Source organism: Emydura macquarii, unplaced genomic scaffold (genome assembly GCF_026122565.2).
Source record: "Emydura macquarii macquarii isolate MOO-44397 ecotype Brisbane River unplaced genomic scaffold, CSIRO-AGI_Emac_v2 contig_705, whole genome shotgun sequence".
NCBI lineage: Eukaryota > Metazoa > Chordata > Testudines > Chelidae > Emydura > Emydura macquarii.
The window spans coordinates 4,002,920-4,025,182 of record NW_027130842.1 but is presented as its reverse complement, the minus strand read 5'-3'; the positions used below and the strand labels follow the sequence as shown (position 1 = coordinate 4,025,182).

Sequence of the window (22,263 nt, the reverse complement as noted above, 5' to 3'; positions counted from 1 at the left end):
AGGAGTGCGGTATTAAAAATTATTACCAAGCTATAATTAGACTGCTATAATGAACTGGCGGAAATAGCAATGCTGGTTTTTTAGTTGTATAAGAAATGAACTTTTGAAATTCAGGACATTTTTTATTCTCTAAAGCACCCATTTGTTTCAATTTTTTCTCTCCCTCTTGTTGTCTCTAAATTGTTTTGGAAGTTACTGTTTTGGGAGAAGCCCATTATTTTCTTCTTGATTGTTTAGTATCCAGTAAGGGAAAACTAGTGTACATTTGTAATTTCCATAATACATGATCCCTGCCCGCTTTCTTCCATCCACACATTTCATTAGTTAAAACGATACATTGATAGGATGATGAACTGTCTTTATAAATGTAAACAAGAATCCATTCATGGTGCTAATGAACAGAGATTGTAAATCCCCATTTTCTTTCCTCTTTGTGCAGAGTGGTGTCTGATGGCATCTTGTTCCCACTGATGATAGGTTAAAATAATCTAAAAATTGTCACATTTTTAAATGTTAACTGGTAACCAGCAGCCATATTCCTTACCTGTATGGCCAGTGTTTCTTTTATCTGCCAGTGGTTTGACAGCAACATCTTACTGTCCTGCCTGGATATCTTTGAATTGTCGCATGCTTATCTCTATTTAGAATAATGCTGCCTCTTCAGCCTGCACCACCACTACCACTTCCCTTCCCTAATCTCACTTTTTTGGCAGATGGTCATCAGACACTCTCATGATTCTTCAGAGGTTGTATAGGTTCCTGGCTTTTTCCACTCCAATCCACAGTGAGGGCAGACAGGGTATGTGCAAACAGCTTTTCTGGCATTCTCTCTGAACTCCTAGCCCAACAAGAAACTGTAATGGCGAAAAAAGTGATTCAGACATTTCAGAGTTGCAAAAGAATCCCAATATGGATGAAGGAGTGGGTATATATGTGAGTGAGTGGGCGTGGAGATTCTTCTGGTTTATCAGCGTTGGTGCGCCCACCCACATTGCATGCACATTTACCATTCATTCATTATTTAAAATGTTTATTTCTCTGTGTATTTTTAACAAGGCTGTCTCACAGGACTGATAAGGACTCTGCCCCATTATTTAATTTTGGATTACAGTAATGGAGAACAATAAATTATGTATGAAATCTACACCCTCTCCACCTCCTGTACATGTCAGCAACATTCTTCATTATGCTCATTCTCCACGTAGAAATTCTTTAAGCTAGAGCCCATTGCAAGGTTGAGGCGAGATTGCAGCATTCCTCTAGGTGTGGCATGTTTTGGTTTTATTTGGAAAGGCATGGCAGTTTTTGAAATCTGCAGAGTTGCAACATTCCCTACAGATTTGCAAAGCATTAGGCCACTGAAAATGCGCACACTTCAAAAACTTTTTAAGAGTGCTTTTCTCCCTTCCCTCTGGCCCCTGAAATTGACAAATGCAAAGCCAGAGGTTTTATGACAAAAGAAAAGCTAGAAGTTCAAAATTAATGCACAAGCTGACTGTATCATAGAAAAGAATATTAGAAGTTTGATTTGCATAAGATATATGGGTATAACTCCATTAAAAATCTTGTGAAAGAATTTGGCAGTCTTCAGCAGGATAGATGTGAAATGTGTGTGCATTTTAAATAAAGTATTCAGGACTCTGAGACCAATAGGTGTATTTAAGACCAGTCTGTAGTTCTGTGAAGGGAAATCACCATTTAAGTGCACTGTTGTCTGCAACTGGTGATCCTTCTTGTATTCAGGTGTGTAGGTTTCATTTTTTCCTTTTTTGTCTGTGGAATCTGTTGACCATCTTTTTGCCGACATCCTAATCTCAACCTTTTTCCTAACTTACTTATATATATATACACTCATGGGAAGATTGAGATTTACTGAGTATCTTCTGGAGAAAAAGAATAAGAAGTGAGCAAGTAAGTAAATCATTGAAGTGACCTGATTAAAACTGAGAATATGTTTTAGCTCTAAATATAGGAGCATGGTGCAGAGGTGGAAGTGGGATAGTTCCTAACAGACTAAACAAACATTTGCCATCCTTTAATTTCAAATGGTGAATGTGCTTTGGTGCTTGGAATGTGATGAGCACATCACTGGGTACCAATGTCACAAAGCTAGAGAGAGAACTGAATGCTCCTTTTTAAAGAGATGCATGTTCTGCTTTAGGTGTTAGCTGTCAGTCTTTATTTTTTGTTTTAATTATTAGTATTTATTATCAAGACTCCTATTCCTAGTGATATTCAGTAAATTGCATATTTTGCAAACCCAAGAAGTGCTAAAGTAAAAAAAAAAAAAGATTAATTTTTCTGCTGATCTTTAAAATTGAGGAAAGCTTTTATGGACCTAACAAGAGGATGAGTAGTGGGGATCATTCTGAATGTGAGTTTCCCCACCAGTTATATCTTCCCTTCTCTGTTGCTCCAGCCACTCCTGCTTCCCTCAGTTTTATCATTTATTTATCGTTGTTCCACTCGTTTTCTTCTCTACAAAGAGAACACACACAAGCTTCAGGCCCAGTGTTTATATTATACTACCAGCAGAGGGCGCTGCCTGTTCAGTATAGTCAGCATCCTTTCCTATCTCTTCCCTCTCTCTCAAGTGAGCAGACATCATGTCCCTTCCACAGTTTCTCTAGTGCTTATTGAATCCTAGAAATGAGGAATGGGAAATATTTATTAGGCCATCTAGTCTATTTCCCTGCCAGCATGGGATTGTTGTGTATTGCGCATTTACTAATGTACAGTTTAGCTTTAAACATCTATAGCAATGGGGCTGCCACACTTCCTATGGGAAATTTCTACAGCCTAACAAGTTATCCTATCAATACATTTTTCTTGGCCTCACCAAGGTCTACTGAATCTTGAGTTTATGGTATAATCTCACTGCAGTATATTACAGATCTCACGCCAGACAGAAGTATATATGCAGGTAATAAAAATATTTTGGTTAACCTGTTCAGAAATTGGTAACCTTTTTCAACATGCACTAAACTTAAAACACTGCAGAAACTAGTAAACTATAGTATAATTTAGCTCAGAATGATGCAAGTTATATAGAAGAAGAGAGCACACTATTTTGACTTTGTGTTTTCTTTGCCAGGTGCTCAGTGCAGCTACATTAAAGGAGACTGAGAGGAAACTTAAGTAACAATTAGATCCAAAAAAGTACTACAAAATGTACACCTCTTTCTTGGAAGGAGAGACCATGACTAGAAACAGTTGATGGTTTGACTCCGAGAACTCTTCTTCTGAGTGCTGTATCAAAAATTTCAATTGAGTATTTGAGAAAGTGAGGGGGGCAGTGAGGACAAGCTTTGTTCAGGCTTAATGATCCACTTCGCTTCTGACTTGCAGTGATCCTGGTGTTTCTGTCCTTGACCTCTAAGACAATTTTTTCATGTCTGCTGGAATTATATGGGGAAGCTTTTGTGATGTGGTCAAATGGCAGGAGACTGGGGAGAGAGATTAAAAAAAAAATCCTTTTCAGATGTGACTTGAAGCAGAATTGAACTGTGGTTTCCGGGGTTAAAGGTAAATGTATAACAGTCACCCACATCTGTTAACCAAAGAATCCAAGGAGTCTACCCCTCACCTTATTGACTTTTGCATAACAGAAAATTAATTAGATTCTAGAAACAGAGGACTGGCTGCTAAAATGTCTGTCTCTATTTTCTTGTATGGTCTGCTAAACTTTGCCCATCTTCTAGTTACAATGACTACTTAGACTCTTTTGTTTGTATGTTGAAAAAATGCAGACTTTTTAAAATTAAAATTATGCTCTCATTATCTTCCATGACTGGAGGAAAATTTAAATAAAAGCCTCGTCATCCTACAGTGATCAGTCCATAGAATGCCCCAGCTTCTGGAATTCCTTGGTCAATATATATGATTTTTTTCATTTTTCTCTTTCTAAACAATGTAACTTTTCATTTTAACCAAGTCTCAGTTTTGGAAAAAGAGTGGCTGCTTATGGTTTAAAGTGTCTTTGATGTTTTGCCTATGAAGAAGATTTCTGTGTTTATGAAGCCACAACCACATCCACACCCAATTTAAAAGACTGTCTATGGAAACTGGTTCAGCAACTCAGATTGCTGTGGCAACCTCTTAGATGTGGGAACTTCCTATGGGATTGTGGGACTACTGGCTGGAGAAGAATCACGTCTGAGTTTAAAAAAAAAACTAAAAAACTCTCTAAAATAAATGAGATTCAATTTTATTTCCTTACTGGGATAATAAGAGGGTTCACATGAGCTTGTTGTAAAGACAGGATCATCACTCTCCAGACCTTAATATCTCTCATCAGTTCAGTTACATTGTTCTGCAATAGTAATGTTTTTTTGTTCTACTGGTCTACGGGAATTTTCAGAAAATTCCTTGTCTGTAGACAGAAGATGAGATTTAAAAAAAAAAAGTTTGAGCTCTTTTGCCATATGCTATAATTTCCCCTCTTTTATAAACACAATCCAGAATTCTCCACTGTTAGCTTTGGTTTTGATGCTGACACAGTATGCTAACCATGCCTTCTTTTGTGTAAAGTTCCAGAGGGTTAGTTTCAGTTCATGTAGGTATAGCAGCAGAGAGATGTGAATTGTTCCATGGAGCCACCTTGTGGCTCACATGCTGATCATTATATCAGAGCACTCAAAGTTTAAAAACAGCCTTAGCCACTGATTCCAACAACATGAATTCAGTTATTCAAAGTACTGATGTTTATAAGCTTCTAGCTCTGTGACTAAAGTCAAATATCTTCCCAGGTGAAGGAATCCACAGTGCAGCATCTGAGATGATAAACACACCAGCCTTTATGCGCTCAGCAAGAGCTCACATATAATCCTGTAGGCTAGGAGAGGCAAAGCCTTCTCCAAAGTCTGATCTACACTTTGTTTTGCCTGCATACCTATGTCAGTTAGGGCTGAGAAAAATCACACCCCTAAATGGCATAGCTATGCCAGTAGAAGCCCCAGAATAGATGTAGTTAAACCAACCAAAAAGTCCTTTTGCCAGTTGATACAGTTTATTTTGTTTAGGGAACTGGTATAAGCTAAACTGCCAAAGGAATTCTTTTGCCAGTATAATCTGTCTCCACTAAGAGGCTTTACTGGCAGACCTGTATCGGCAAACTCTTTCTAGTCTAGGCAAGGCCTGAGACTCCACATCTTTAGAATGTTCTCTTCCATAGCATACACCAAAATGTCACAGCTCTGTCCAGTTAAGTCTCAATACTTTTAAGTATTTCTTTTGTGTTCAGTGATTGCTTAATTCATTTTTATGTTGGGAGGAGGCTTACTGAGGAATTTTGGTTTTGTATCAATTCTGGAATTTATTAGGATACTACACTTTAAAAAAAAAAAAAAAAAGGGAATATATTTTATTTTTGTTGGGTCGCTTTTTAAAAGCTTATTTTATTTATTATTTGCAAAGCAGTTTTATAGGAGGATTTTGTTTAAAGAGGATAATGGCATTTGGCTCACATTTGTTATTTTTGGTAGTGCTTTAAAACATAGAATTCCTCCTTGTTTGCTTCCTCGTTGTTGATTTTAATTTAATGAGCCTGGTTCTACTCTCCCACCAATGTAAATCAGAAGTAACTCATTTGACTTGGATGGAGTTGCACTGATGTCAAACTGGTGTAAGTTAGAAGGAGAATGAAGCCCATTCTGTTCCAGAAATAAAACTTCTCAAACCTCCCCACTTTACAGTGGATTGTATTAGCCTTGTAAAACATGGTTTGCAAACACATTTAAAATCCCAGCTTGTCAGCAAGAATGTATGGTGCTGTGTATGAAAATGCGGCGGTGTTGAGAGATACTGCCTGCCTTCTCCCATTGTTGTGTTCAAACAAGGTATGAAATGCCTGTCTGTACCAATCACTACATTAATTCCTTACAAGAATAGAGGAGGCTAGGCAACCAGAGAGACAGTACCACATGCCTGCATCTGAAGATCCACAAACTCAAGTCTTGACTTTCTGTGAGCTTGGACTTTAACATTGTTGCAGGTTTACTTTTTGTTGGTCTGACAGTTGAAATATGTGTGGGATGCTGAAAACAATATTGCAATTCAAAAATAAAAGTTGGGTTACTTATCTTTGGTAATATATTTTTTCTATTTCCCAATTAAACGCTGCCCCCCAACCCCCCATCCTTCCCCCTGCTAGATAATCACTAACAAAATATAAGAGTTCAAAACAAAATTCTCCTTTGCAATTAGATTATAGTGGTCTTGAAAAGGACATAGGTTGTTAATGTCTGCTGATTTGTTTGTTTCCTGAGCAATGGCCTAGTAAATAGGTCACTGGAGTGGGAGTCAGAAGATCTGGGTTCTGTTCTCATCTACTGTCTGATTTGGGGCAGATAACTTCATCTCTGCCTCTTTTTCCCCTCTCACCCTTTGTCTTGTCTGTTTAGATTGTAAACTCTTTGGGAGAGAGATTGCCAGTCTCTTACTATGTGTTTGTGTACAAGGTGAGTAACACAGTAGACCAGTGGCTCTCAACCTTTCCAGACTACTGTACCCCCTTTCAGGAGTCTGATTTGTCTTGTGTACCCACAAGTTTCACCTTACTTAAAAACTTCTTGCTTACAAAATCAGGCATAAAAATCTGAAAATGTTACAGCACACTATTACTGAAAAATTGCTTACTTTTTCATTTTTACCATACAATTATAAAATAAATCAATTAGAATATAAATATTGTACTTGCATTTCAGTTATAGTATACAGAGCAATATAAACAAGTCATTGTCTGTATGAAATTTTGTACTGACTTCATTAGTGCTTTTTATGTAGCCTGTTGTAAAACTAGGCAAATATCTAGATGAGTTGATGTACCCCCTGGAAGACCTCTGCATAGACCATGGTTTTGGTTGGGATCTCTAGACCCTACTGTAATAAAACCAGTTATGTTTTCTATATGCATAATTGCTTCAAATAATAATAAGGAACTCTGGGTTATGGTATTATAAGGCTTGTTATCTTTCTAGGCATTTTTATACTGTGCCTATCCAGGTAGATCAATGTGCGTTTACACAGTAGTCTGTAACAGCTCTGAAGGAGGGCAGGCTCATGAGCTTTTGTGTGAGTTATATCCATTGAATTTCCTACTTGCCTTCAAATGATTTTCATGGCTGGATATCATCAGTCACACTGTGTGAGGTGGCTGCAGATAACAGGTTTGGAATTGTGTCTGAATGATTTTCTCATAAAGTTGAGTCTGAGCAAGTATGAGTGATACTCATTTTGGTTGACTGTTTTATGTTCTCAGGTGGCGGTCTGTTGACAGACGCGTTGTGAAAGGTTGAGTCTACAAACAAGACAGTTTCAAGGAGCTTTTGATTTTATTTAATCTGAATGCCTTTGGGCTGTCTGACAATGATTTTGTTAATACCTAGAGAGAGAGAGATTGTCCAGGAAGATCCTTGCTCTTGAACAAAGGTGTTCACACACCATGATCAGTAAGTACCCCAGGGAGCAATACTTATGAATCATGTTGGATAATGTCTAGCCAAATCATCAGAAATGAAATTATAGGAAATGTAGGGATTAAATTAGCACGTGAATGGTGCCAGAAACCACAGCCCAACCAAAAACAGAGGAAGCCTGGGTTTTGTACTAAACTGAAACTTTTTCTCCTTACAGAAAATGTTTTAGTTTGTTGCCCTTAGGGAAAAGTCAGTGGTTTCAAGCCATTTGTATTTGCTTGCTTAAGAACTTTTAGGGAGTTCTATGAAGAATGAAGCACATAGATACTGAGAGTTCCAAAGATGTGTGAGTATCATAAAATATATTCTGTTTTATCTATCACAGTAAAAGTGGAACATATTTTTTCCTTTAGCCTTTCCCTCCATCCCACTCAGCTTCCTCTGGGTTTCTAAGAACTACTCCCTCTTCTCATGGATCCTGGATTCATGGATATAGATGTAATTGTGTTAAGAAAGTGAAAAATAAGGTCTTAATTTTAACCCATTTAATTCTGAAACCTAGATGCTCATTTGCATGTGTAACAGGTAGCAAGGAAGAAACATTGTAGGATTGGAAAGTAATATCATTGAATAGAAGTTAATAGAATTGGGCCCTTGTTTTTCTTACACTGATCTATAAAAGCCATTTATCTTATAAGATACATTTTCCATTTAAAGTATGTCAGATGCCGACATTTTCCACCACCCTTGCTGCACACATGCAGACATTTGTTTTGAACATGGTGCATCCTGTAATAATGGTAATTTAGTCCCTTTCCATTTTCACTTTGTAAATGAAGTCTAAAATCTATACATGGCAATAACTGAGTGTTGGACTGGTTATATTTTTCATGGAGCAAGCCAGTCAATTAAAGGAGACCGAGAGGAAATTATCCAAAGGTACAAGATAATTTTTTTCCCTTGGAGTTGCATCCTATTCCATTTATACATCAGGACAAAATAAATTGTGATATGATGACTGGTGCTGAGTTTATAACATTTGTTATTAGGCTAGTTGCCACTAAAATATATGCAGGAACCATATAATGATATTAACCATATCACAATAAGTTAAAATATCTTCCTGTTCCTGAAATGAAATATCATGGTGAGGTGATATCAAATTCTAAAATAAATGTCCCGTCACCACTTTTTCACAGTGGAAATGAGAACATTTCTCAGCTTACCTTGACAGGGTCAATCACAAGATATTACAGTACTCAAGATATCTCTAATATCTCTAATATCTTGAGATATCTTGAGATATTAAAAAAAAGGTATAAATGTTGGGTTCTTTTTCTTTCTGACATTTGGGCTTTTAGGGTACACTTGGATCACATTTTCAAGTTTTTTTTCCTTAAACATGAGGGCTAGAAACTTGCCTCTTCTTAAATGAAATCTCAGATTCTCACATAAGCAAATGCCACCAGGTGTTGGGACTTCAAGCACACCAAATGTTGCGAGATCAGTAATAAAATTGTGAGAGCTGGCAACACTGGAATAGCTTTTTCACTTGTTTACTTGCAGGAGTGGTGAAAGGCCTCAGTCTATATGTGCATGTGTGCATTACCTCACAGGGTGATTTCAATTTAAATGCAGCCTATTAAATTATTTACAGAAGACAGTTGGCTAACCCATTGTACTGTGTTGTAGGAGCCAAAGGTCACTTTGGTGTGCCTGGCTGATTCATAGGGTAATCTGATACAGTACTTAGCTCTTTGCTTCCTAGCCAGTATATTAAACCATATCCCTATATTATGAGTCAGAGCACCATAACTTTCAGAAAAAGATTAAGCTTTTCTTTTAAGGTTTCTGAAGGGTGTGTTTTAGCAGATTTTACAGGTGTGTGGGAGGTCCATTTCGGAGGAAATCTTGGTGTGTTCTACTATAATGTAAATCCTTAAAAAAACAAAAACTAGACCCTGGCACTTGACAGATAAACATAATCTTATTTTTGCAGCCATTTGTTTTGCATTAGCATTATTTAAATAAGGCAATAACATCTATTAGTAACATTGGTAGTTTCTTTTAAGATGCCATACTATTAGTCTGTCAATGTGGATTATATTGTTTGATGTATATTATACTAGTATCTGTCAGTGTGGATTATATTGTTTGACATAGTATATCAGGAGTTACGGTTCATTTTTGATTGCTGGTTTTAAACTTGTACTCATTTCAGTGTTTTGTCAATTTACAGCATTGTGCATAATCCCATGAAAGGAAATAGTGTCATGATGCCTGGACTTCTTATATTAACAACTTTTCTCCCCTTTCTGCATTTATACTTTGCCCTGTCATCCTCTCTTTCCATCCCCCTCTGACTTATTCTTCCGTTCAAGAGTGTCTGTAAACAGAAAAAATTATTAAGTCGTGTCAGAATTTTTAAAAAAACTCAGCTGAGATGATTTAGTGTTTTTACTTTTGGTAATGAAAAGAGAAGGTAGTAAAACATAGCACAGCCAAAGGCGAAAGACATTTGAAAGCTCAGTCACACCAATGCTGTTTTGTGAGTCTGTTCAGTGAAAACTTCCTGCTAGTGTACACATTTTGTTTTCATATTTATGAACTCAGACTTTTTTACACCACTTTGTTTATCAACAAGTCCTATATCCTGTACATAGAATGTTTGTGCAATTATAGAGATCAATAATTTATTTTCTCCTATCTAAGTCTGCAGAGTTGCACTTGAATATTCTTATTTGTGTGTGTGTAGAGTTCAGAAGTTTTCACTGCTGTCGCAGCTCTTGTCTGCGGAAAGGAGGAGTTTGCTGCCTTTGTGGGCCATGCCTTTAGGAGAGAGAGCCTATCGTATTTCACTCTAATCCAAAGCGATAGCCACGCAGTCTGTTTTATTGTTAGGAGAATCCTCCTAGAGATCTTTCACTAGGCTTTTCATTAAAGGAAAGCAGGACGGATGGGCTTAGGAATCAGCTGCAGCACAGTTTCCATGCAGCAGAGACATTAAGTACTCTAATTTATATCGTACTCTGACAACTTGTTTGATCTGTGGCTGTTTTCCTACTATAACGAGGTATTGTTTCTGCTGAGATAGAACAGACGACTGGATTGCGGGCACACTCCTGGAAAAATATGTCAGGGAGAAGAGTGGGACTGCAGTTTTGGATGCTGAGCGGAGACTGCAGAAAACATGTGCCTTGGTATTGTACTTCTACACAGCACTAATATGCTTTTCTGAAACTCCTGTAAGGTGCCACTTGCTGTTGTTTTTCTCCGTTTTGTTTTATTTGGCAGCTTACAAATTGCTGTAGGCAAAGCAGCCTCAGGAGAGTTGTATTGGCATGGTGACCCAGCTCCATACTGCTGCTGGTTTAAATGCAGCAAGTATTTTTATTGAATGAGTTGGAAGAAACCTGGACGCATCTTGTATTACAAGATTAGCATTTCAACAAGCACTGTGAGGGGAACAGGAGCAAATCCAGAAAAGGGCTTCTCTGACGTTGAGTACTGTAGTTGGCTTTAAAGAAGATGAAAAAAGAATGCACCTCAAGGTCTTTCAAACTCAAACAAAATTCGGGTTCCCTCTCACGTACTGTGAGCTGGATAAATTTCTCCTCCTTGTCTAGGCAGACAAAAAGATTGTTTCGCAGTGATGGTGAGCTCACGTCAATATGTAGGCAGCAGGTAGAAGAGGACGATGAGAACTGGACCTACAGAACTCAGCACAGAAAAGGTGACCCAGTTTTTGTCCACATTTAATTGTGTTCTTGCTTATGTACCATTTCTCCATTAGTTTTCTTTTCTCCCTGTTATCTCCTAAAGTTCCTTTTCTTTGACACTTGGGCTCTTATGACTAGTGATGTCCACTAGTGCCTTTAATCCAAGTCTCTTACTGGGGAGCTATCCACCCTTTTGGGTCCTACCCTGCTATTTTTATCAGGCTTGCTTGATCAAAGCTACCACAACTATGCCTACATGTGCTGCAATTGCACTTCCCAATTGCTGTGTAGACATGCCCCAAGAGGAGTCAGTGTTACTCTCCGAATGCTGTGTTTGAGCACTGAATAAGCAGGACAGAACTGTCCTGATCTTAGCACAATCTTGTAGTGATTTCCTTGGTGTGGTCACATCATTTCTATGGGAATTTGTAGAAATCCAAATGGAAAAAGCCTTGAACTTCCCTGATTGGGAATGTAATATTTATTTTATGGTGTGTTAAGTAGATTTTGTTTATGTATATTTACATTTCCATAATACTTGAGGGCAGGGTTTGTGACTGGGTCGTCACTAGTGATGACTGGTTTGACAGATGTTGAAAGGACCTCTTATTTTGCTACAGTAGCAGTGCCTAATTATGGCACCACTGTAAATTCTCTAACAGATTGGTAGTGTTTTCCTGACAACCTTAATATGTTAACAGGTGATAGTCCTACTGGAAAATGTTAAGCATGTTTTGCAGACACACTCTTGCAGGTGGCTCATAATCCCACTCAATAAAAGGGAGGTGGGAGTCATATAGCGAGAGAGTGTTTGGGGTTTGCACTGAGAGGAAGCCAGTGTATAGCCAAGCCTTGAGTGTTCCATTTGTGAATGAAGCTGAAACCCATGAAAGGAGTTAAGTTTTGACTTGTGCAGACTGTAGCAAAACGTGGCAGCCACCTGCTCACACATGAATCTACTAACTACATAGCAGAGTGAATTTCAGAATTGTCTCCATACTTCTATTGACAGGCTATTGTTGTCAGTGCATTTGTCATTGGCTGGTATACATGGTAAGATTAGTTGATAAACGAGATGAATCATCATTTCTCTGTAACTGCTGGAGGATGGCGAACACTGATTTGTTAATGGAAAGTCTAAGGTGATTTAAGTTGGAACGTGACTTCTATAAGAGCAGATAGGCACTTGAAGGACACTTGCACTTCAAAGTGAATTTTCCTTTTCTTTTTGGCAGCAGTAGTGTGTGTTCAACCAGAACATTAGTTTGACTTATGCCAAGTCAGAAATAAATATGGTTTTAGTAAGTGGTTTGGATGTAACCTCCCCAGCAAGAACACTAAAACACTAAAAAGGGTGTATGCAATTGTGCTGTGGTACCATGAGGGCGGAACTGGAAGTTGATTTGTTCTTTTAAAGGCTGCTGTAACCATTTAATTGCTGTAAAACTGCTTCAGAAGGACCTTCATTTTGCAATTGGCTCCTAATTTTTATTTTTTAGTTGTTGCCAAGTTTGTACAATATGATGATGGCTGTTGTGCTCAAGTCGGTTCTGTTACATTTTGGGATGGTATGTACTATTGGTCACAAAATTTAATGTACACTGTTTATTATTACATTAAACTTTCTTGCACCAGCTAGAAGTTCTTTAACAAGTGTTCAGATGGCCTGGCTGTGATGGGAAAGGGAAAGATGCTGATGGATTAACATAGTGTATTAATTTTGCTGGGAGCATTATTGTGCACTTGATTTATTGAAAATAAAGAAGTCCATTGTACAGAGTACAGGGGGATGGGAGGATTCTTTCTCAAATTGGTCAGCAAGCTATAAAAGCTTGCCTCCTTTGTCATAATGGAGATTACAGTATGTGGATTTTGAGTGGGAAATGGAGGAGGGATAGGTTATGGAGTGCTAAAATGCCCTACGGCGGCTTCTACAGAGGGAGAAGGCTCAAATTTGGCTTAATAATATGTAATGTTAGTTTGCCTAATGGATATCAGATCATACATTCAGTTCATACATTTCTCTACACCATTTGGCCTCATTGGCAGTCTGCTGAGAAAAAGCCTAAGAATTTAAATTATACACTGCTGCAGGTCAGGACTGCATTTTGTCTGAGTTGGGGTTAGGATGAGTTTGTACTCCCTCTGCTACAAACATTCCACCCTGTGCTGTTAGTCATGCACACTCATGAGAATAACCTACCACCAAGTTATGATTATTGATACCTGACTCTTGTGCTGTTGTCTTGTTTATTGTTTTGAAAGACAGAAACGTGATCAGATAGTCTTGTTCTCAAAATAGTACACTCCATTGGACCAGCACATTCCACGTTGCAAGCCTTTGTAGCAGTAAAACTGAGGATGCGCATCAGTGTCTGTTTTAAGTGTAAGATTTAATATACGTGTCACTAAGTTATAAAATGACTTCAGAGAAAAGCAAAATTGTAGATGAGAAAAAGGAGGGGTTTAAAATGCACAGTCTGACTCACTCCGTTAAGGATGTTCTGGTTTTTTAATTAAAATTGTATGTACATAAACAAAAATCTTCAGTGCTGTCAGGATAATTCTTCACTCAACTCTTCTCCTTAGAGAAAATGACTTTGCACATCAAGTTCATAGGACCTCCCTCCCCTTCTTCTTTACCTAATTGTATACAAAGGAAGAAGTTTTAACAGTGAAAGGCCTGGTATAAATGGGCAAAGAGTCTTTATTCAGTCTCTCCTTCTGAGCTGTACTTCTTTCCCCTGTCTTGAAATCCCTTAGTCTTTTGCCACTTTATTGTTCTGCCCATCTCATGTTGCATTCCCATGCCACTGCTAGATGACATGTAAAAAGCAATGTGTTGCTGACTCTCCACCAGCTAAATGGCCAATTCCAGTCATCTAGGAGTAGCAATTCTGAAATTGCAATGTGTAAAGTAATAAATAGGAGGCAGTGAGATTGCTTGGTTTACCTTTATTTTTTTCTGTTTGTTTATTTTAAATTAATTTACTAATTTGGGGGGAAATCTTGAGGTTCTTATTCAGGCAAACTCACTTACATTGAAGTCAGTTGATCCAGTATTTGGTTTATGTCAAAAAACAATTCTAAAGAGGTTTCAATATTCCAATATGAATAGCCACACAATATGCCTCTGTATTTTGGCACATCTAGAACCAATATGCCTCTGCTTTATCAGATGGGAAATCTGTAACTAAACAGATCTTCAGAATGGATAATGAAATACTAACTTGGCTCTGCTATTTGAAATTGCTATGTCTCACTATATAAACCTTTTCCTCAGTAACTATCTCAAGGAATTTTGACATCTCAGATCAGGCTTTTATCACCATATTTCTCCTCCTCTACAGCAATGGCTCTCAACCTTTCCGAACTACTGTACCCCTTTCAGGAGTCTAATTTGTCTTGCGTACGCCCAAGTTTTACCTCACTTAAAAACCACTTGCTTACAAAATGAGACATAAAATACAGAAGTGTTTACAGCACATTATTACTGAAAAATTGATTATTTTCTCATTTTTACCATATAATTATAAAACAAATCGATTGAAATATAAATATTGTACTTACATTTCAGTGTGTAGTATATAGAACAGTATAAACAAGTCACTGTCTATATGAAATTTTAGTTTATACTGACTTTGCCAGTGCTTTATATATAGCCTGTTGTAAAACTAGGAAAATATCTAAATGAGTTGATGTATCCCCCTGAAAGACCTCTGCGTATCCGCAGAGGTACACATACCCCTGATTGAGAACCACTGGTCTACAGGAATCTGAAATTTAGTTTTGATGTTCATTATCTCTTTGAGTTTGGTGTCTTAAGTGGTAGAGGAAATAGGAGTAGGTGAATGTGCCAGGCCCCATTTCTCATCACTTCTTCACGGAAACAAAACAAACAAACAAAAAAAATGTGCTTATACTCTTCTTATTATTTGTATAGCAGTTACATGTCTGCCCCAGTCTTCTTTTCTTTCTACTATATTGGAGGATACAGCAGAGAATGGAAACAGACTTTTGATCGATAATTGGATGGTGACGGATTCTTTCTGGGTTCAATCCTGCAAGTATTGAACACTCTGCCCCATATCCATTTACCTTTAAGCATGTGAGCATTGAAGTTGCTGGGGCTTTTCATGTGCTTGAGTGCTTTGTTGGATTGGGGCCAGAGTGCTCGGCACCTACCAAGCTCAAGACCCTTTGTAAATGGTGTTGGAATTTGTACTCATCAGACATTATCCATTGTATAAATAGTGGCAGGTAATTAAGATACCAGAATACACATGAAATAATGCATTTAAAAAGAACTGGTCAGAAAGGCAGATTGGGTTTAAGGCTTGTATGCAAGGTGCACTAGTCTGCACCAGATCTAGCCTGCACCAGTGTGTCGCGCACTATCAGGCCCATGTGGACCCTGCTGGCAAGCATTAAAAGTGCCCTAGTGTGTGTTAAATGTGTGTGCTTGAAACTACTGTACATTAACTTTTAGTGCGTGCCAGCATGGTCCATGTGGGCCAAGGTAGTGCGCAATATGCTCGTGTGTACTAGAATTTTCACCTCTCTGGTGTGGACTAACGCACCAGGAAGACAAGCCCTTTAGTCACATAGTATCCTGCTCTCTCTATTTTTTACTTCCCACACACTCAGTTCATGTTCCATTTTTCTCTTGTTTAGTTTTTCTTTATCACTTCTCATTACATGCATTCCTGAAAACTGTTCAAGGAGAAAACTGCAAGCCATTATGGCTGGAATCAATAAGAATGTACTCAACACATTAAAGATTAACAGATTGAACTGGCATTGGTATTTGTGGCCATGCATCAATATCATATTAGATTTTCAATAAAGAAGGATTGATGCATATTTGCTAATGAGTGTAGACGATCACAAGATGCTGTAATCCCAGTCTCTGTGGATTGGGGCAGATCATTTGAAAAGAAGACAGTCTTAATGGTCATGCAACTGTTTTGTTGTAATCTTGATTAACAGAGAGCTTACGTTATTTTGTTAATTCTGATCTTACGATTTCGTCAGACATTAAATATCTTATACACATCCCATTCAACTGTCCTTTAAAATTGTAATGTGTGAGAGCCCTTCAGTTGTGCATGTGGGATGTCACTGCTAAAAGGGAGTTGAGAGAGGACTGGATTAGTTTTTGTTCAAACCGTCCCCACAATTGAAACTTCTCGAGATGAGGTGAAACCCTTCAATTTTTTACAAGCCATTGTATCTGTTCTTTAATGCAGTGGTACATATTGGTGTAGTGACCCTGAAGGTTGCACTGGAAATTTCAATATCTCTGAAGGGATTTGAAATGGTGAGACTTGCACATCTTGGCAGAGGACAACATTCACTCTCTTTTGAGATCATCTGTCAAATTAATCTTGTCTATTCTATTTGAGGTTTCTCCGTAGTACCCAGCACCAGACTATCTGATCACTAAACGGATGGACATGATTTTCTTCCCTTACATAATTCCTTGTCACTTAATCAAGTTCTTTTCAAATACCCAGGAAAGGTTTGAGATTAAGCAATGAATAGTTTGGATGCTTCTCTGAATTTATGGATACCCCACCACAAAGCCACGCAATTATTTTCCAAACTAAGGTTGGTAGGCTGAGTCCTGTAGTAGTCTATTTGTGTGAAGCCCATTGGCCTGCTACTGCCTGTCAATGTTAATGAAAGAGGACAGACCTGTTTCTTCTTCCATCATCTTTGCAGTGGTTTTTTCCTTTTGAGAGTTCCAGGCTTCTTTTTTCTAGATTCTGAGAGATGTAGGTCATCTTCATTTTTGTGTGTTTCGCCAGTGTCCACATCTGCCAGTCTTCCTCTGTGACCTCCTATTACTCCCATGTCTACATTCTGTCACCCCTCTCCAGTTTCCTACTTCCCCTGGATGTTACATACAATTCAATTTGAGAGAACTGCACCCTAGGCCTGCACAAGTAAGTTAACTTGTGCAGAAAGTTTGGAATGGGACCAATAGCTTATGTCAGACTTTGTTGTTTTTCAAACAGTTTGTGTAGTTACGGCTAGCCTTGATCCTGTTTGTTCTTCCATCTTTGTTATTCTCTAAGGGAAGGTAGAGAATAGTTGGTTTACGGTCTGTGTTGGTGTTTGTACTGGGGAGAGTGGTTATTTTTTGTGTGTTGACTCTAAACAGCTAAGTTTCAAATACTTTACAGAAGCTGGGGAACTGTCAAGGACATATTTGACATTATATTCTGCATTCTTCCTTTCCCTTTTCAATAAAACAAAACTGAGAAGCTGTAATACAGATATTTTGACCTCTGAAAAAAGCTTAAAGGAGCAACTGCAGCAAATAGAATAATGCTCCATTTAGTGACTATTTTCCAGGCTTTGTGTGTGTGTAGGTGCAATAGCAGCACTGTAATTAAGGTTGCATCTCATTTATGCATTTGGGACTTCTCAAAACCTCTGTAGCCCAGACCATTGCTCCTTTTTAAAAAAAAAAAAAAAAAAAAAGGTAATGGTGGAAAACACTGTTGGAGTTGCTCTGTTCCCCTTCCCTTCAATGTCCCCTGTCCCTCCTATTTTCTTTCCATTTAGCTTATCACCTTCTAATTATACCCTACTGGGAGGGGGGGACGGGCTGGGAAGAAAATATAGTGGAACTAACACGATATTTGCTGCCATAGCATTTGTTCATTGTGCTTGCATGTTATATCCCTGTGTCCACTGTGTGTCTGTATTGACTATTTAGATTGTAAGTTCTTTGGGGACAGGGACCGTCTTTTTGTTCTGTGTTTATATCTAGCACATTGAGGTCCTGGTCCATGACTGGGTCTCGTAGGTGCTCCCGCAATACAAATAATGAATAATAATATATCGGCATTCAAAAATCACTCTTCTGAACTTTGGGCTGGCATGCCTTATCTTTTTTCAGATCCCTATTGCAAACAAACAACTGCACAGATTCCTACCATACCAATTTACTGCAGCAGCATATAGTGAATGACTTCATATGCAATACGAATGTGATATGCAATACAAATGTCACAACAGTTCTATTGATTTTGCAAAAAGATAAAAGGCACTTTCACCTTAAAGATGCTACACCAAGATTTACTGGCAAACTTCTGGACTTTTCCCCAAGCTTAAGTTCTCCAACAAGAGAGGGAGAGTCTTTCTTACAGCTCACAAACGGAGCTACCAGCTCTGAATCTGAGGTGCCTTCAAAGGTGAAAAGTCTCACCCTTCCCCTTGCCATGAGGAAGACAGATAGAAGAGCGGACTTTTCCCTGAAGTTGTCTAAGGAGCTGAACTAGCAGCCTATGCACTTTTTCTTGCTGGTGAACCTCTTGTAGTTTGATGTCTTCTGATGAGCCACAATTAGTAGTAAAGGGCAGAAGCAGGAGGCATTACTGGGTTGGGAGGCATAAATGAGAAGAGAGCATATTAATGTGAGGACATTTTAGTGGGAGCCATTAATAGGCTATTACCTAAGCCCCACCCTTCAGCCTCCCCACATGTCCATGCACACTCTCATTTGTCCTCCTCCAACATTCCCACTCCTTCGGGTATGCCTGGGAGGTCAGGGGAATGTGTGTCCCTTTGCTACTGTCAGTGTCCCGTGACAAACCTCTCTTACCTTGTCAATCAGGGAAGTGGTGTTTTTGTTTGTTTGTTTGTTTTGTTTTTTTAAAGATGACTGTTCCTTTAAAGATGGATTCAAACGAAGTTCAGAAGGTGGAAACCACTGGCATTTTGCTCTCTACAAGGCCAAAACTTCAGTGTAACTCTAAAACTACAATATGTGGAATGTTTTGTTTCCGGCCAAAAATCACAAAACTTGAAACATTTTTTATGCCAAACCTTTTTTCCAATTACAGACTGGTAACTACATGTGGGCTAAGGTTGTGGTGCCATAATAGCATAGGTGGTATGGATAATTACTGTGTATTGATATCAAATGCTAACTTGGAAATGCCACAACTATATGTTAGGTTTGTATTATTTCTCTAAGAATGTATATCAGTCCTGGTAGAGCAGTTATCAATGTTTTAAATTCCCATAAACTTGACAGTTAATGATTCCTAGAATAAGTAGTGATATTAGTGCTGCTTTATTATATCATTACAAACTACAAAGTTAGTAATGCTTTTACCATCTGTGATTGATTTAAATGCTGCTGGTATCAGGTAAGCTTTCTTTAACATTCCAAAGAGAACTTTCATAACTCTGGGACTTAATTTTTAGAATACTTTCATGCCTCAATATTTAACATTGTGTCAACACTTTCTTCAGAAACTCATTTTAGGGATTTACAACTTATTCTTAAAATTATTTTTTACCAAAGAAGGAAACTTGGTTTTCAGAATCTCAACTTGTAAATCTCAGCTTTTCTTCTTTTTTTTTTTTTTTAAAGTCCAAATTAAAAATTAAAAATTTAATTTATAAGTTTTAAGTATGTTTCCTAGATATTTTGACTCAATCTTTTGGGGTTTTTTTTGTTTGTTAGATTATTAAAGGAAATATTGGTGTAATTAATCCATAATATAGACTGTTTTTGAACCATTTATATTTTTAATGAAAAATTCTTTAATAGCATTTTTCTGTACATATATGAACTGATATATTTTAGTTAATAAAATAAAAATAAGGATGTTTAATACACAGACAATGGACTGTGCACACTTAGAAGGAGCTGTTAAGATCTTTTGGAGCAATACTCTGTGACAGATTGCAATGTCTGTAAGAAAAAGTGTTGTGCAAATAGGTCTTGAGGCTTTTCTGTAAGTACATAAATACCTATTTATAAGAGCCTAAATAAGTATTTCCACAAGAGATTGGAATGGCTCCCAGGTAAATCCTACACTGTTCATAGAAGTCAGTCTTTTTTAAATAAGAAAAATAAACTGGTATGTCATAAACACTGTTATATTAAAAAGCTAAATAGTGGAAAAACCCCTAGGAAGTTTAATGTCAAGTTTGATGCTCTGTCCTGTAACACTCTGCCTTTTACATATTGTCATTACTTGAGAACATACAGCTAAAATCAGATGCATTTCAAATGCTTATGCCACAGTAGTTGCCCACGCTTATGCTATATATAAATTTGACCCATAATGTGTTAATGTGAATGTTAATCCTGAATGCCATTCACTTGTCTATCGTTTCCCTACATTTGAACAGTTCAGATATTTCATGTGTTTTTATGCAAGACTAAGTAATTCTCAAACTGAGCCAGCAATTCTTGCTGTGTTTGGATATTTGTTTTCCATAAGGCATGCAATATTTGTCACAGCCTCTGGGGGCATTATGCATTTTTAAAATGCTAATGATATTCAGGGTCATTAGTAGCTTTTCTTGATGGTGAAACAGCTGGAGTTATGCAGAGCCACTAATTTTCACTTTTGTAAGTAATCACTAGTTTTATCTATTGACCATTGTTTTGCCATTTCCACCAGCGAACACAGCGGTATATGGCAAAAATATAGAGGTCTGATTTTCTGGACAAAATAATGAATTTCATCCACAAAAACATGATTTTTTCCATAGAAATTTTTGACATATTGCAGATGAGTCCAGATTGGGATCATTTATCTGAACCCTCCAACTCAGCTTTGGAGGTTTGGATAACATGGACCTATATCCAAGGCATTCTTGTTGCTGATATTGCAAAACTATTACCAGATTTGCCTGTTTTTATCCTTTTTTTCCAGTACAAAGCTATTTTCTGCCTTTTTCTTTTATCCCCAAAAGGGCAGAGTGAGAACAAAATAAGTTTTGCTCTGGAATTGTGATTGTATGTTTTGGTTTTGTTTGTTTTGTTGAAAGTTTTTCTCAGAAACGAAGACTTCTCTTCAGCAGCATTAATGACATCTCCTGTTCAAGCACTTCTTCCCACATCAAGGATATGGTGACTGGAGAACAGAAATTTCTGTTAAAGGAAGTTTCCAAACAGATGCCCCCCACCCCCTGCCTTTTTTTTTTTTTTTTAAAGGATACTGTCACTATTTCAGTATCTTTATTCATAGTCTCTCTGCAGTCTCCTGGGTCTGATGCTGCAAGCTGCGTAGTGCCATCATCTCCTACTGACTTAACTTTAATTTTTAACTTAAGTTTAGATACCTGTCACATGAGGCACTCAGTATCTTATAGAGTCAGTTCTTTGCAAGCAATTTTAATGATGATGAAAAGTTAGTGAAAGAATGTGCTACCACTGTATGAAGGGTTGGGAATCAAAATGTTTGTCACATAAGTTCTGTGTGTTTTTATTAGTTAACTTAAGTGTGTATTCATTTATAGTTATTTGTAAAGAAATATGAAACTTATATGACAAGCTGAAACTTTCGGATTAGCGCTTTCCAATGGAAAAAGCCAATTCTTTCTGTCTGGTTTTACAGTAGTAGAACGTCATTCTGTATGTTGATTTAGTTTCTCATATTTTAGACAACTTACAATTTACTTTAGCAACATACCTTTCTTTGAAATTAGATGTACAGTAACAATTATAATATCTTTTACATTCCACTGTGCTTGTGACTTATAAAGTACTTTTTATACTGTAGCTCTAGGCGGAGAGTTTACATTGATCTCTTTTTGGAAAAGAACGATAGACTGAAAAAAACATACGCCCAACAACTTGTGAACATAAAGCATCTAGATTCATAAGTGAACACAAAAATGTTGTAAATAGAATTGTCCTAAATTGTGTCTGTAGGTGGTGGTTGGATTGGCATGGTTCCCACAGCAGTAATGTTACTCTAGAGACTCAGAAATGTTATCATTTGTTTGCTTGCTCTTTGTAGTAATAAGAGAATGAACATAAAGCTGTTACTTCAGTATAGCAGGTGATTGGTTTTAATCCTTAGAAATAATTTTAAAATTGCATTACCCAGAGATAGCTCCTGAGTATAGAGTTTGCATCTTTTCCTTGTTCTCCAAATTTGGTCCTTTTCTGTTTCTTATTTTCACGTGTCTGGTCCTTATATTGAAATTCTGTTTTATCAGAGAGAGAGACTCACTGTCTTTGACTTTGACAGTCCACTGTTGGCTAACTTTATTTTGTAAATGATTATGTGTGTTTCAGCTAGGTATCATATGGAGTCTTTGTCTGCCACAGTGCTATAGACTCAGTCAGATCAAGTGTACTCTGTCAC

General features: G+C 37.5%; 1 protein-coding gene across 4 annotated transcripts in view; it reads left to right on the top strand.

The window, feature by feature from the left end:
* Positions 1-10,805: 10,805 nt before the first annotated feature.
* Positions 10,806-22,263, top strand: part of NHSL1 (NHS like 1) — a 152,102-nt gene continuing 140,644 nt past the window's right edge. For all 4 annotated transcript variants that reach the window (XM_067542309.1, XM_067542308.1, XM_067542314.1 and 1 more), the window contains exon 1: positions 10,806-11,148. In XM_067542309.1, the coding sequence (XP_067398410.1) occupies positions 10,944-11,148 (205 nt within the window). In that variant the 5' untranslated portion in view covers positions 10,806-10,943. The remainder of the gene's footprint in view (positions 11,149-22,263) is intronic.